The sequence below is a fragment of the Tenrec ecaudatus genome, chromosome 4 (assembly GCF_050624435.1).
Source record: "Tenrec ecaudatus isolate mTenEca1 chromosome 4, mTenEca1.hap1, whole genome shotgun sequence".
NCBI classification, from domain to species: domain Eukaryota; kingdom Metazoa; phylum Chordata; class Mammalia; order Afrosoricida; family Tenrecidae; genus Tenrec; species Tenrec ecaudatus.
In genome coordinates, this window is record NC_134533.1 from 4,199,490 (window position 1) to 4,214,017 (window position 14,528).

The following is a 14,528-nucleotide window of genomic DNA, read 5'->3' on the forward strand; positions in this document are numbered from 1 at the left end:
TTTGGGCCCAAGTGACACTGAGGGATGGGGTGGTGGCAAGGCTTAAAGGGCGGAATCTTATAAAGACATAGAGATGACATCCACACCCAGATCCCTGGTGAAGTCTGTACCTACCCCAGGCACGCCCAGTGACCAGTAGAGAGCTGCCTCTGGGGAGTGCAGTCGGGTACCCATGGGGCCAAGGCTCTTGGCTGCATTTGGCGATTGCTCTGGGTGGCATCAATGGCTTACAAGGCCACGAAGGCCCCCCCAGACCCCGCAGACCCAGAGGGCTCAGCACTGGAGCCCCGGTCCACATGTGAGTCTCCATCGCACATCTCATTGGATCAGAAACGACCACTGTGGCAGTGAGGGGGACAGAAGGAGTCACAGACAGCGGTGGGCATCTTAGGGTGGTGGGTTCCCTGAGTGGACAGAACCCTGGTGTTGGGAGTGCAGAGCCCCTTGAGGGGCACTCAGCACCCAAGCAACTGACCTCTTCCTCCTCGAAGCCTGTGAGGTCCCAGCGGTAGTTGAGCCTCATCTGCTTCCGCTTCCAGTGTTCCATGAAGGTGGCGGCTGCGGGTGGGAGAGGCAGCAGGTCAGGTCACTGGGCTGGAGTGCCCCAGAGCCAGGCAACACCATGGGGGCAAGGGTGGGGTGGACAAACAGGATACATTGGGCCCTCCCAGTGTCCCAGGAGGCAGGGCCCACTGCCTGCCTGTCCTAGAGTGAGGAGACCACAGCTTTGTCCTTATTCAGCAAGGACACAGGGATCTGACCTCAGAAGCCGCCTCCTCCTGCGCTCTCCTGGGCCCCACCTGGCCCACAGGTGATAGATTGGGGGTTTTGAGCCCCCAGAAGTGTGATACAGTAAGCTGGAGCTCCATAAAGTTCCCCACCTTGTAGCATCTTATTAGTGCAGCCCCTGGGCACCTAGACCAGATCCATCCCCCGGCAATGAATGTCACGGTGCCCACATTTGCCTTCCATTTGGCCCGTGTCCCACATTGTGTGGCCCTTCTTCTGTGAGGGGCAGGACCAGGCCTCATTCTACTGTACCCCTGTGCCCACACCCCTGCCAGCCGGGTCCAGTGCTGGAACAAATGGATGCCCAAGAGTGTCCACTGAATGAATCAAAGAACGAATGGATGGATGATGGATGAATGATGGATGGATGGATGGATGGATGGATGGATGGATAGATGGATGGAAGGATGGATGGGTAAATGGATAGATGAATGGATTGGTAAATGGATGGATGGATGCATAGATAGATGGGTAAATGGATAGATGGATGGATGATGGATGGGTGGATGGTAGGATGGAGGTATGGATGATGGATGGATGGATGGACAGATGGATGGATGGCTTCATGGGTGCCTGGTTGAATCCCTGGTCACTCTCCCCCCTCCCCCCATGAAGCAGGGTCTGTGCTCTGGGCCTGTGATCTGCGGTGTTTCCTGTGAAGCCTTCCTCCAATTTGACAGAGAAGAACTCTGAGGCTCCAGGGGATCAAAGGATGTGTCTAGGGAGTGGTGCAATGGGGGGTCCTGGTGGTACAGTGGGGTACATGCTGGGCTGCTAACCTCAAGGACAATAGTTCACGCCTGGCTGCTGCTCCATGAGAGAAAGATGGGGCTTTCTACTCCTGTACAGAGTCCCAACCTCAGAGTCCCACTGGGGCAGGTCTACCGTGTTCTACAGAGTCACCGTGAGTCGGCATCGACTCAATGGCAGTGAGCTTGGTTTCGGAGGGAAGGGCGGGGCCCAGACAGAGGCGAAACCAGGTGTGCAATGGCAGTGATACTGGGCCAGTTTCACAGGGTCGCAGGGAAGCAGGCCAATGTGGGTCATCAAGAACTGGGTTGGAACTGAGAGCTTCAAGCCACACAGGACGGCAGGCTCCCTCGCCGGGAGGAGAGAACAGGCCCTGAGTCGTCCACACAACACCACGAGACAGTGCCTGGCCCAGCAACCGGCTGCTGCCACAATTGAACCGCAGCCATTGGGGCGACTCCACTTGACAGTGACCCACAGGACGGAGTGGAGCCAACGGTGGGTTCACGAGACTAACTCTGTAAAAGCAGACAGCTGCATTGTTCTCCTGGGAGGGGCTGGAGGGTCTGAGGCCCTGACTTTGGGCTTGGCAGCGTCAATGTCCAACCCACGGGGAGAGGGGTGGAGGGCTGAGAGACAAGAGAACCTCATACCCAGAGCCCTGGGGGCATCCTGGTTCCAACAGCGGGCAGGGCCTCTGAGTTATGTTTGAAGCAGGTGGCTGGGGACCAAGGCCTCTCTTTCAGCCCCTGATTTCCTGACACAAGGCTGCCCACACACATCTTTGAAGGGGATCCGGGGACAGCCGGAGGGCCTTGGACTGAGATCTCCCTGGGCTCGAGTCCAGTCTGAGCTTGCCTCAGTCTCCACACTTGAAGAGCCCACAGCAACATCCAGAAGAGGCCTGTCCACGTGAGCTCTTGGGAGATGGCCAAGCGGGAAGGGGTCCTACCCGGCTCATCCCATCAAAAGGAGAACCACACACACTGAGCAAGGGTCCCACTGGGTCTTTGTGTTCACCTGCCTCAGAAGTACCAGTTCACAGTCAGTCAGCTCTGAGTGAGGGGGTGGGGGGGACCTCTGGCCAGCAGCAGCAGAAGGTCCCAGTGCTGGTCAGCAGGCCAGTTGCTGGCTAACCCTGCCACCATGTCAGGCCGGCACAATCTCCCGACTGTGGCTCGGCCACCCAGCTCTTAGGTGTCCATGTTGAAAGGTCAGGTGCTCAGACTAGTCCTCCAGAATCCCTGAGGCCACCGCAGTGAGACCTGGGACAGGCTTGACTGCCTCCTCTGAGATGGTCTCGTCTCCAAAGCCGGGTGCCACCCCCGGGCCCTGGAGGAGGGGGGCGCAGGCACTGCTCATGATTGAAAGTCCATCTCTGCAGGGTGATATCGGGGGTCTGGGCATTCCAACCCTTACAAGTCGATCCTCTTCCCCCCCACCCCATCCCCAGGAGAGATGGGACTTCTTAGGCCCCAGCTCCCTGTTATAAATATACACAATGCTCTCAGGACCCAGGGGTGCAGGGCAGCAGGGTTACATGCCCCCATCAGTCCGGCAGGGCTGGTTTTCAGGAGGGTCAGCCCTTTCTTCCTGGGGACCTCCAGGTGGTGAGTGCACTAACAGTTGGTGCCACCCTAGGCCACCTCTCTCAACGTGAGGGATGCCGATTTTGACTCACGGTGACCCGGGGTGTGCAGAGTGGGCTTCCCAAGCAGTAACCTTTCAGAACCTGGCAGCCAGCCCTTTCTTCCAAGGCACCTGGCGGTAGTGTTGAATGACCAACCTTTCATCACTGCCCAGGGTCTCCAGTTAATCTCCTGTTCAGGTGTCAGATCCTGAGTGACACCTCCTGAGTGACAACCCCGGCCCCCCCACCTAGCTGAGGGACCCCCAGCGGTGTACTGGCAGCCTCACAAAGAGGTCAGAGTGCAGCGAAGCTCATTTCATTTCAGCGAGGCCCCTCTCCCTGTGCCTTGCCTCTGGCTCCAATCTAATGGCCTCTTTTGTTCCCGGGAAGCCAGCAGGCAGCTAAACCCCATCATGCTAACGATTGTGATTTCAGAAAATTAATCCTCTGAATAGCTAAGGGGGGCGCGGCTGCTTCCTGGGACCCCCGTAGTTAAAGCTCGGGGATGCCTTCAATTCCAGGCAAGCAGCGGCCCTGGCTGAAGGGAGGTCCCCGTGAGGATCTCACACTGGTGAGGACGGGGTGGCGGCAGGGTGGTGGTGGTGGGGGGAGACACACAGCCAGTGTCCTGAGACACCCTAGCTCCCCACTGCCAGGTGGTGCCAGCTTTGGGCTGAGCCCCGGACCCTCGAGAGCAGACACATGAACCAGCGAGTACAAAACAGCAAGGACATCTTATGTAGAAAAGACAGCAGCCGTCAGGCCCGAGGAAAGAGCGAGTAATTGAATAAGGGACTGAGAACAAGGACGAAACCACTGGAGGAAACCTCGGCTAATTATGGCTGGCAGCGAGCGGGCAGGAGGAGGCAGGAGGGCCCGCCTGGAGAGGGGTGGGCAGCAGAGCGTACCTTTCCATTCCTGCTTTCTAACCTTTAAAACACCTTCCCCCACGAAGAACTACCTGCTTTTCCTCAAGGAAGGCAAGTAGGCTGTGCTGATGTGTCTCCCTCCGTGAGCCGGGAGCTTTGCTCTGGACGGAGACTGGCCTCATGAATTGCAAGCAGGCCACATCGGTGTCCCCCACGGAGGGAGACGGGTGCTCTGGTGGGCTAAGTGGGGAGCTGCTCCCCAAAAGGTGAATGGTTCAAACCCACCGGTGGCTCCACAGGAGAAAGATGGGGTGGTCTGTTACCCAAAGACATACAGCCTCAGAAGCCCATGGGGCCCCTCGGCTATGTCCTGTAGGTTTCCTGAGAGTGGGAATCAACCCGATGGGTGATGGGTGAGAGTGGAAACTGAGCCAGGGGGCCGGGGCCATGGGCCAAACAGCAGAAACACCAGCCTGCAGGGTGGGTGCAAACAGCCCTTTTCTCCCAGGACTGGCTGGGCCAGCAGGTAAGGCCTGGTGCTGGCTCATAGGCTATTAGGTTCCCTGGAAAAGGACATCATGCTCGGTAAGGGGGAACGAACAAACTCACTGCCATCGAGTCAATGCTGACTCATAGTGACCCCCACCCCCACCCTCATGGGTTTCTGAGACTTAACTGGTTACAGGACTAGAAAGCCCTGGCTTTCTCCCTCAGAGCTGCTGGTGGATTTGAACTGCCGACCATGCAGATCATAGCCCAAGGTGAAACCACTGCACTTCCAGGGCTCCTTGGGAAGGGAGGGCAGGAGACAGAGAGAGAGAGAGAGAGAGAGAGAGAGAGAGAGAGAGAGAGAGAGAGAGAGAGAGAGAGAGAGAGAGAGAGAGAGAGAGAGAGAGAGAGAGAAGAACCTCAACGTGATGGATTGACACAGAGGCCGCAGCCCTGGGCTCAAACCATTATGAGGACGGGCAGCACCAGCCGGCATTTCCTTGTGTTGTCCATTGGGTCGCTGTGACTCAGAACCGACCGCAGGTCGCCAGCAGCCTCTCTGCCATTTGGGTTTATGTCTCCTTGGATAAGATTCAGGCTCAGGTCTTAGCAAAACGCCCGGCGCCTAGGCTGACACGCCAGCCTTGCTCATGTACGAAAGGCCCTGGGATAGAGCCCGGACTCCAACGGAGCCCCGGAAGAAAGGCCTGGGACCTGCAGTCGGAGGGAACCCAGTCCTGCACCCTGGGACTCCTGATGGCAACTCCTGATGGGGTGCTTTTTAAAAACTATTTTGTGATGCGTTTGGGTGGCAGGTTACAGCGCCAGTTTGTTTTCTATTCAACACGTTCTACACATTTGGTTTGGTGACCCTGACGGCAGCCCCCACTTTCTCCCTGGGTACCCCGTTTCCATTCAACCTTCCCTGCCGCCTGACTTTTAGGCTGCCTTTTTGTCTGGTGGCTGCTTGCTCCTTGGAGCAGTGTGTGCCTCACGGGTGCTCAACTCAAACCCAAACTCCCTGCTACCGAGCGGAAGCCGACTCACGGCAACCCTGTCGGACAGGGGGAAGCTGCCCCTGGGTGTTTCCGAGGCTGTAACTCTTCATGGGACCAGAGAGCCTCGGCTCTCTCCCCCAGAGCCACTGGTGGTTTCAAACCGCCGACCTTGCAGCTTAATAAGTAGCCACTCTGCCAGGGGCCTGGCTGTGGTTTGGCTAAAAATGATCCCGGGGGTGGGGTTCCCTTCTAGGTTGCAAAGGTGTCTATGGACCGCAGCCTCGGGGTCCACCAGTCTCCGTCAGACCAGGCAGCCTGTCCCACCTTTCTCCTCCACTCTGTCTGGGCCCTTCTTCTGAGGTCCCACCAGGGGGGCAGCCATGGTTCCAGTCTTCTGTTCAGGCCAGTGGCCACTGCGCTTGCGGGGCCATGAGTCCTTTGGGCTCAGTATTTCTTTGCATCCTTGATTCTCTGGATTCGGGGAGGCAGTGGCTTTTCATGACAGAACGGACCTGGTTCCTAGCCCCTAGTCTGCTTCTTTTCCGAGGGCCCTTCCCCGAGGGTCTGCTCTGTTTGGAGAGATCTGGTTCCTCCTCCGTGGTGGCTCTTGCAGCCTCTGCTCAGCATCCTGGGACAGACCCTATGGGGCAAGCCCTTGTGATCAGAGACAGAGCAGTGGAGGCTCAGGGGAGGAGGGTGTGCCCACAAACAGTCTTATATGCTGGAGGCTGCATGGAGAGAGGGGTTCCATGGGAGCAGGGAGTCTTCCTCAGCCTGTTTCCCACCCCCTTGCCCCTCCTAGTCACCCCGTGCGGAGATGGGCAGGGTTCCACGCTTGTGCAGGAGGACTTGGGATCCGGCCCTCCCAGGGCCTGTAAAAGCCTTGGTCTGGTGGCGGTGTTGAGGGTGGTAATTTATACCCTGCAAGTCACAACAAATTGGCTGAGGCACGCCCTCCAGGATCCCTGTAAATGAAGTGAAATGAGGCCTAACCCGCTGCTGTCTGGTCGGTTCTGATTCAGCCCAAGCTGGTAGGACAGCGCAGAGCTGCCCCTGTGGCTTCTCTAGGCTGTACATCTCTAAGGGAGCAGGCAGCCTCTTGTTTTTCCAAAGGAGCAGCTGGTGGGTTTGAACCTTTGACCTTGCAGGCACTCAACCCGCTGCAGTGAGCACTCAGATTATGCCCAGGTCTCTGCCTTTGTCAGAAGGCTCGTTCTCCATCTTTTCGGGGGTGCGGGGAGAGGTGGCTTCAGGGAGCCTTGTTTGTTGACACAGAGTCATGCCCTGGCTCATGGTGACCCCTGGATGCCACACACTGGTGCCCTGCCCGGCAGATGTGGCCAGCGTGTCCCCCAGTGGAGGCTCCCATGGGGCTCCAGCTGAAGTCCAGCCACTTCCCTGTGCGCCACTGAATGGCCCCTCCAGCCTCTCTCCTCGTGACACTCGGCCGGACTATATGATGGTAGACGATATCTTTGATGCGCGGGCAGGCGGCACTGGCTCCTCTTCCTTCCTCGGGCAAAACGGGTCCTTGCTGGCTTCTTCTGGGGCCTCCTGCCCCCTTCACGGTGGTTCCCTGGCTGCACGGGTTCCTCCGGCAGGCTGTGCCCTCACCACAGTGTCCTCGCCAGGATGGTTCTGCCGGCACCTAAGCTGGTCAGCCCCAAGGGCCGAGAGCCCATGATTACATCACCGGTGCAGCAGGCCTGCGAGGCACGTGCTGGCTGATGCTGGCGTCTGAGTAAGGCCCTGCTAAAGTCTTGTTGACCTGCCATGCCAAGGAACCCCATTGGCACCGAGGCTAGTGCATTGGGCAGCTGCCCACAGGGTCAGCCGTTACAACCATCAGCTCCTCCGCTGGAGGAAAATGAGGCTTTCTGCTCCCCTGGTGCCTAGAGCCTCGGAAACCCACGGGGGCGATTCTGTCTGTCCTGTAGAGTCGCTGTGAGCCAGCGTCGACTCATGGGTTTTCAGAGGAATGACGGATGGGGCTTTCTACTCCTCTAAAGAGTCACAACCTTGGAAACCCTCAGGGGGTGGTTCTGCCCTGTCCTGTAGGGTCGCTGGGAGTGGGGACAGGCTCGGCGGCGGTGGGTTTTGACCTGCAAGGCAGGACATGGCCAATGCGGTGCGTGCAGAGGGGCAAACGCTGGACGCTCAGCCATTGGGAAGTGTGCCTGAACCGATTTCAGCACTGGTGACCTCACGTGCCAGTAGCACCCCCCCACCCCACCCCCCGTTTGCATCTGTCCGGGAACAGGCCTTCAGACCCTTCCCCTCTGGCATAGCCGGTGTTTCCACCCCCCACACTCCGCAATCGCAGTCAAGCATGTATCCCGGAGCCCCCAGGACTCCGTGTGAGATCAGGGCAGGCCCCAGTGTCTGCCCCAGTACCTTGAGGGGTGACCCTAACCCTGGCCTGCCTGGTCTCAGCCCACCACACCTCCCATCCAGATCATGGGATGCTGGGCTATTGGGCCAGGCCAGCCTCCTCCAGATCCAGTGCCCTGCAGCCAAAGTGGAGGCCATCCCCCCGCCGCTACCGACCTCTCCAGAGAGGAGGAGGTGGGCACTATCCCCGAGTGGCTGTCACCGAGCTGGGCACAGGCGCTGCTTACCCCAGAGGGCCATGAAGACGGAGAAGAAGACAGTGGCCGGGTTGTCGAAGAGGTGGCTGGCCCGGGCGGTGGCACACGCTGAGCTCATCTTCCAGTAGCTGCAGGTCTTGTCGCATAGGGGACACATGGTGATGTTGTACCTCTGGTCACACATCTCCATGCTGAAAGGGAGGTAGGCACACATGAGTCCCGGACCAGCCTTCCCAGTGTCCTCTGGGTCCCAGCCAGAGCCCAGGCCCCTCCCTCTCCACAGGTGACCCAGGGCCCACGTTTGGCTTCATACCCTGCCGGCACCCTCTCTCATGAGTTGAACAAGGTGCCCTGCTTTTTCGAACAGCCCATCCCAGAAGCCACCAGAGCTGCTGGGAGAAAGCACCCACTTCTGGTGGTGGTGGGGACACGGGGGCAGCTGCTCCCACAGCCTCTGTTGGTGCCTCCCCCTCCCGAGATGATGTAAGCGCCAACCTGGATACTTGTGGTGGGTGGTTCAAACCCCCACCGAGCCAGAGGAAGCTGAGGACAGCCGCTCTTTGCAGCTTACAGGGAGCAGTTCGACTCTGCCTGCACTGTGCACCAGCATGGACTCGGCGGCAATGGCCTGGTTCTGGTGTGGCACCGTGGGCTAAGCATTGAGCTGTTAACTGCAAGGTCTGTGGTTCGAACCTACCTGGTGCTCTGCAGGAGAAACATGAGGTTTCTACTCTGGTAAAGGCTTACAGCCTCGGTAACACACAGGGGCGATTCTGCTCTGTCCTAGGTGGTCCCTACGAGTTGACATCCACCCAATAGCAATGCTTGCTGTCTTCTGCGCTATGTTAAAGAATAGGATCCGTGTAGGAAACTTGGTGGTGTCCTGGGCTCTGAGATGGCTGCTAACAGCAAGGTTCAAAAGCCACCGGCTGCTCCTCTGGAGAAAGAGGAGCTTTCTACTCCCGTGCAGGCTTACAGGCTCCGGAGCCCACAGGGTAGGGCTGCCCCGGTAAGTTTCCAAGACGGCAACTTCTTCTTCTTTTTTAATCATCTTATGGGGGACTCGTACAACTCATCACAATCCACACATCCATCCATTGTGCCGACCACATGTAGACATGTGTTACCATCATCATTCTCAAAACATTTTCTTTCTACTTGAGCCCTTGGTATCAGCTTCCCATTTTCCCCCTCCAACCTCCCTCCCTCACGGACCCTGGATAATTTATAAATTATTTTTTCATGACTTACACGAGGGGTGCTCCATATGTCGATTGCAAATGTAGTGTGGGTAGATCGCATGGCATTAAAAAAATAGACATCAGCCCACCATCAATCCCGTCGCTTAACTGATATACAGTGCAGCCAATCAGAAGCAAGCTTAGGTGTCAGACGCATGCGCAAACAACTGATAAGCTAAGTGCAGCAAAACTGACAAGCTAAGTGATTGCCAATTTTTAGACCTTGCTTTTTTTCTCTTAAACGTAAGGAAGAGTATTAAAATGAGTGGGGGAGCTGGACCAAGTAAGAAGACACAAACGTATCACTTTCGCACGGAAGGGGAGATTTTGACACTACAAGCCGACATTCAGCTGAAGGCCAGAGGCACGGACAGACTGACTCGCAGAGGGAAAGCCCCCAAACACGGGAACACGTGCTCCCTCCTTGACCGCATTCTTCGGCTCTGCCTATTTACGTGAGGCAGCCTTTTCCCACATAAAGATCATGAAGTCCAAGTGCCGTTCCCCCGTGACTGATGATCATTTGGAAGTGGGCTTGAGGCTGGCTGTCAGCAGCTCCTGTCCGGTCTATGCAGCCCTGGCTCATTCCATTCAGGGCAAGTCATCAGAGTAAACTCAGGTAATGACAAAAAAACATACGTAGTTAATTGTGTTGTGCAGTATGGATGCATTGCAGTTATGCAAGGTACATAAACATGCATTGTACATATGAAGAATCTCAATGCATTTATGAATATATGTAATACATAACTGAATATGTTTTGCATTTTTAAGCTGGTAGAGCATTTTGACTTGACCATTTTATAAGTAGCTCCCATGCTGAAAAAGTATGAGCACCCCTGTCTTATACTGACTGATGTCTCCCTTCACCCACTTTTCTGTTGTTCATCCTCCTGGGAGGGGGTTATAGGTAGATCATTGTGATCGATTCCCTCTATTTCCTCCTCCCTCCCCCTTCCCCTCTTGGTATGGTTTGGTATGGTTAATATTGGCTAATACTGGTCCTGAGGGGTTTATCTTTCCTGGATTCCCTGTGTTTCCAGCTCTTATCTGTACCTGTGTATATGCTCTGGTCTAGCCGGATTTGTAAGGTAGAATTGGGATCATGATAGTGGGGGGAGGAAGCATTAAAGAATTAGAGGAAAGTTGTATGTTTCATCGTTGCTACACTGCACCCTGATGGGCTCGTCTCCTCCCCGTGATGCTTTTGTAAGGGCAGGGGTCCTCAAACTTTTTAAACAGGGTGCCAGTTCACTGTCCCTCAGACTTGTTGGAGGGCCGGACTATAGTTTTTTTTTTTAAAAAAAACTATGAACAAATTCCTATGCATACTGCACATATCTTATTTTGAAGTAAAAAAACAAAGGGAGTAAAAACACCTAGTGGGCTAGATAAAAGTCCTCAGCAGGCCGTAGTTTGAGGGTCCCTGTGTAAGGGGATGTCCAGTTGCCTACAGATGGCTTTGGGTCTCCACTCCACACTCCCCCTTATTCACAATGATGTGATTTTTGAATGCCTGATACCTGATCCTGTCGACAACTCGTGCTCACTCAGGCTGTGCAACGTCTTTTGGGAGTAGAAAGCCTTGCTTTTCTCCCTCAGCGGGGCTGCTGGTACTGAACTGCCGACCTGGTGGTTAGCAGCCGGATGCGGAAGCACTACACAGGAGCCAGGTTACTGGCCTGCACTGGGGACGATGGCTTTGTACTACCATGGAAATGGGCTCAGAGAAGGCAAGTCACTGCCCTGGTGCCACACAGCCCAGCAGGATTGGAACCCGCTCCTCTGGCTCTTCAAAGTGCATATGCCCTGGACGGGCCTCATCCACTGCCCAGAGGCCAGGGCAGCCCCACTGGGTCCCCGCTCCGCGATTTCTGCCTCTGTGAGCCCAGCAGGGGCCTCAGTTTCTTTCCCTTCCAGGAGAGGGACCAGGACAACATCACCTGAGCTCTGAGCTGGGCCCCGGACTCCCCGGACTCGCTTCCTTCTGCCACAGAAAGACAGACATGCAGGCCAGCAGGTCTTTGGGAAGAAGGCAGAAGGCTTGAATGCTTTCTTTGTGTAATTTCTGGATACATGTAACACCCGCCATCCCGTCCCCCACAGCCCCCATGCCTGCCCCAGGGCCCTTGGCTTTAGTAACCTTGGCTGAAAGGCACTCCAGGCCTCTCCTGCATCCCGCCCACCCTCCACCACCCCACCCCCTGCTATTGTGAACACCCGGCCTTGTTCCCTTCTTCCAGTTACAGAGGGCAAGTGCTTCCTAACAGAGCTGTGCGCATGCTGGGGCCAGGCCAGCACCATGTGGGGCTGGCAAATGTCCAAATTAGGCAAGGTCCCTCCTTCCCCTGCTCACTGGGGAGCTCGGGGAAGTGGGGCTAGGGAAATGTGGACTGTGGATGGAGCCAGCCGGCTCTGGGTTGGGGGCTGAGCTTCAGCGCTGGCTACCTGTGCATCCCTGGGCCTCAGTGTTCCCATCTGTAGAATGGGGGTGGAGATTCAAGGTGGCTGTGCCTATGCCACAGGGCCATCAGGGGTCAAACTAGTGCATGTGTGGGAAGCCTTGGGGTGCGGGCCTGGTGAGTGGGCCCACAGCTACTGTCTGCCCACAGAACCAAGCCCCTCACCATCTTGAGAGTGGACAGAGAGCCCTGTCTGGAGCTGGCTGACTGGGGGCGTCTCTTCCTGCTGACGTTCCTCTCTCTGGGGGTGGGGAGGGGGGTCTCTCTAGGGAGGAGAGGGGACTGTGTGAGTGACAGGGTGCTGATACCCCCAGCTGCCTATGACTGAGACCCTCTCCTGGGTTACCTGTTCTGTGGTCCAGGTTGGGGGTGGGGGCCTGGAGCCCTAAGCGGTGAGTTTGGGGCCAGGGAGGGCTGGGGACCTCAGGGCATGTCTGGGGTTCATGGTGCCAGTGGGCCCTGGCATCCAGGAAAAACACCAGGAGTAGACAAAAGACTTTTCTTGCCAGAGTAAACCTTCTCCCTCCCCCCTCTCCTCCCCTACCTGGGGAGGAGGGGCTGTTCCTGAGAGGATGGGAGGGGCAGGTAGCACTCTGCAGAGGCCCTGGCTCCCCAACAACCTTTGACACAATCCAACTCCAAGGGACACAGACCTTCCCCCCCCCCCACCCCACCCCCGCCACCTCTGTCAGAGGACACCAGGCAGGGCAGCAGCAAAGGCTCCGGTGGACCTGACCGGCCATGGTGAACCCAGAAGGCAGCTGGGTCCTCAGAGGAGGACATGTGATGAAGGTCGCCCTTGAGGGTCTCTGAGCCCTTTCCTGGGGATCCACCCCCAGGGCAGGCTGAGCTCCTCACTCAGCATCAAGGAGCCCTGGTGGCATAGTGGTTACTGCAAGACCAGCAGCTCGAAGCCACTAGCTGACTTTTGGGAGAAGGATGAGGCTTTCTACTCCTGACCAGAGTTCCAGACTGGGAAGCCCACAAGGACACTTCCACGCTGTCCTCTGGGGTCCCTGTGAGTTGGCATTGACTTGATGGCAGTCATTTAGATTTGCCTTTCAAGAGTGACCGTCTCAGAAACTGGCAGGCATTGTTCTGCCCTCTCCTGTAGGGTCGCTGTGAGTCGGCGTGGCCTCCATGGTGGTGGGTGGTTGGGGTTTGGTCAACATGGGTGAAGCAACCTTTCCAGCAAGCTGCCGCCTGATGACACCTCCCTGGGGCGTGACCTTCTGTGTTGAGTGAGACCCGGAATGGCCCTGAGCTCTCTTGCCCTTTGCTTCCCTGCTTGCTGGGGCCCTGGGCCTGCCTCCAGGGGCGTTTCCATGTGGACCACCGTCCCGGGCGCTGTCAGTGTCCTGCTGTGCTCCCACTGGCTGTGGGTTCACTCCTCTCAGCCCCCACGGGCCTGGGCTGTCTCTGCCACCCTGCTTTACCTTTCTGCGTCAGCGGCCTGCAACTACGGTGTCTGAAGTGGCTCCTCCTAGCCTCAGACACACGGACTTGAGTCCCACTGGGCTGGGACACCTTCTGGAGATGAAACTGCACCTTGGGACACAGCCCTTTCTTACACACATGTCACCGCTTTGTTTCTCTAGATGACATGGTCTGGCACCCAGGAGGCAGATGGGAGACACCCCTCCACCGAACCCCTGGATGAGAATGTCAAGTCTCCCCTGCTGTCCCCCTGAGGGTCACACACCCCTAAGTGCCAGGCTCCTCGGCAGACAGTAGAGCCGTTCACATGCACACGGGCACCTTGGAAGCAAGTCCTAGACCTCTGTCTGATCGAAGCCCCTAGGACTGTACAGAGCGGGTCACTGGGCACACACAGGATCGCCAAAACCACCGGTAAAATTCCCACGTGCGTGCACGGTGCAGACACGGTCACCGCCCCCACAGTCCAACCCAGGGTGTGGGCTGACGGCACACATCGTCCCTGCAGACAGAGGGACAGGCTTCCTCCTGCCTGCCACCGTGACCCCATCGCAAGTGGGTGGCATATTTGAGGCATGATTCACGGATAAAAACGTTCTCTGAATGCCCCATGATCGGGGGTGGCCCGGCGGGGCTGCTCTCTGGTGATAAGTCAGCTTCCCCACGGGTGAGGGATCCTCACAGGGGGAGCTGGCTGGGGCTGGGGGCCCATCTCCCCGAGCCACAGTGCCCAGCTTCCGAGACGCATGCCAGAGCACACAGTGAGAAGTAGAGCGGGGCCTCTGGAGGGTGGGCCGGCTTGCAGTCCCAGAGGTGGAGTGACAGGCCTCGGCCCACACTCCTTTGCCCATTGGCCTGGCAGCCCCTTCGGAGGTTGGGGTCTGTTTCTCTCAGTACACGGCATGAAAGCTTCTGGCATTGTCTGTCGGCGTCTGGGACAGCGCATGTTGTCAGATGGGAAAGGCAAAGGGTTGGGAGACCACTATGCTCCTGGGCAAGGGGACCTGGTGGCAGAGTGGCTACGTACCGGACTGCTGACGGCCAGGTCCACAGTTTGAAACCAGCAGTCGGCCCATGGCAGAAACACAGAGCTTTCTCCTCCCAGAAAGAGCTACCATCTCCGAAATGCGCGGGTCCACTCCCACCCTGCTCTTTAAGGTGAGTATGCGTCGGGGTGACTCCAGGGCCCTGAGTTTGGTTTTCTGGGATGTCCTTGGGTAAGGGGAGCCCCGGTGGCCTAGTGGTTTACACATGGGGCTGCTACCTGCAGGGTTA

General features: G+C 57.2%; 1 protein-coding gene across 1 annotated transcript in view; it reads right to left on the reverse strand.

The window, feature by feature from the left end:
- The window catches only part of ANO1 (anoctamin 1), a 160,899-nt gene that overhangs the window by 33,923 nt on the left and 112,448 nt on the right, over nucleotides 1-14,528 (reverse strand). Inside the window, exons 13-14 of the mRNA XM_075545234.1 lie at nucleotides 8,144-8,304; nucleotides 476-558 (exon numbers count right to left, since the gene is read on the reverse strand). Coding sequence (XP_075401349.1) covers nucleotides 476-558; nucleotides 8,144-8,304 — 244 coding nt within the window. The remainder of the gene's footprint in view (nucleotides 1-475; nucleotides 559-8,143; nucleotides 8,305-14,528) is intronic.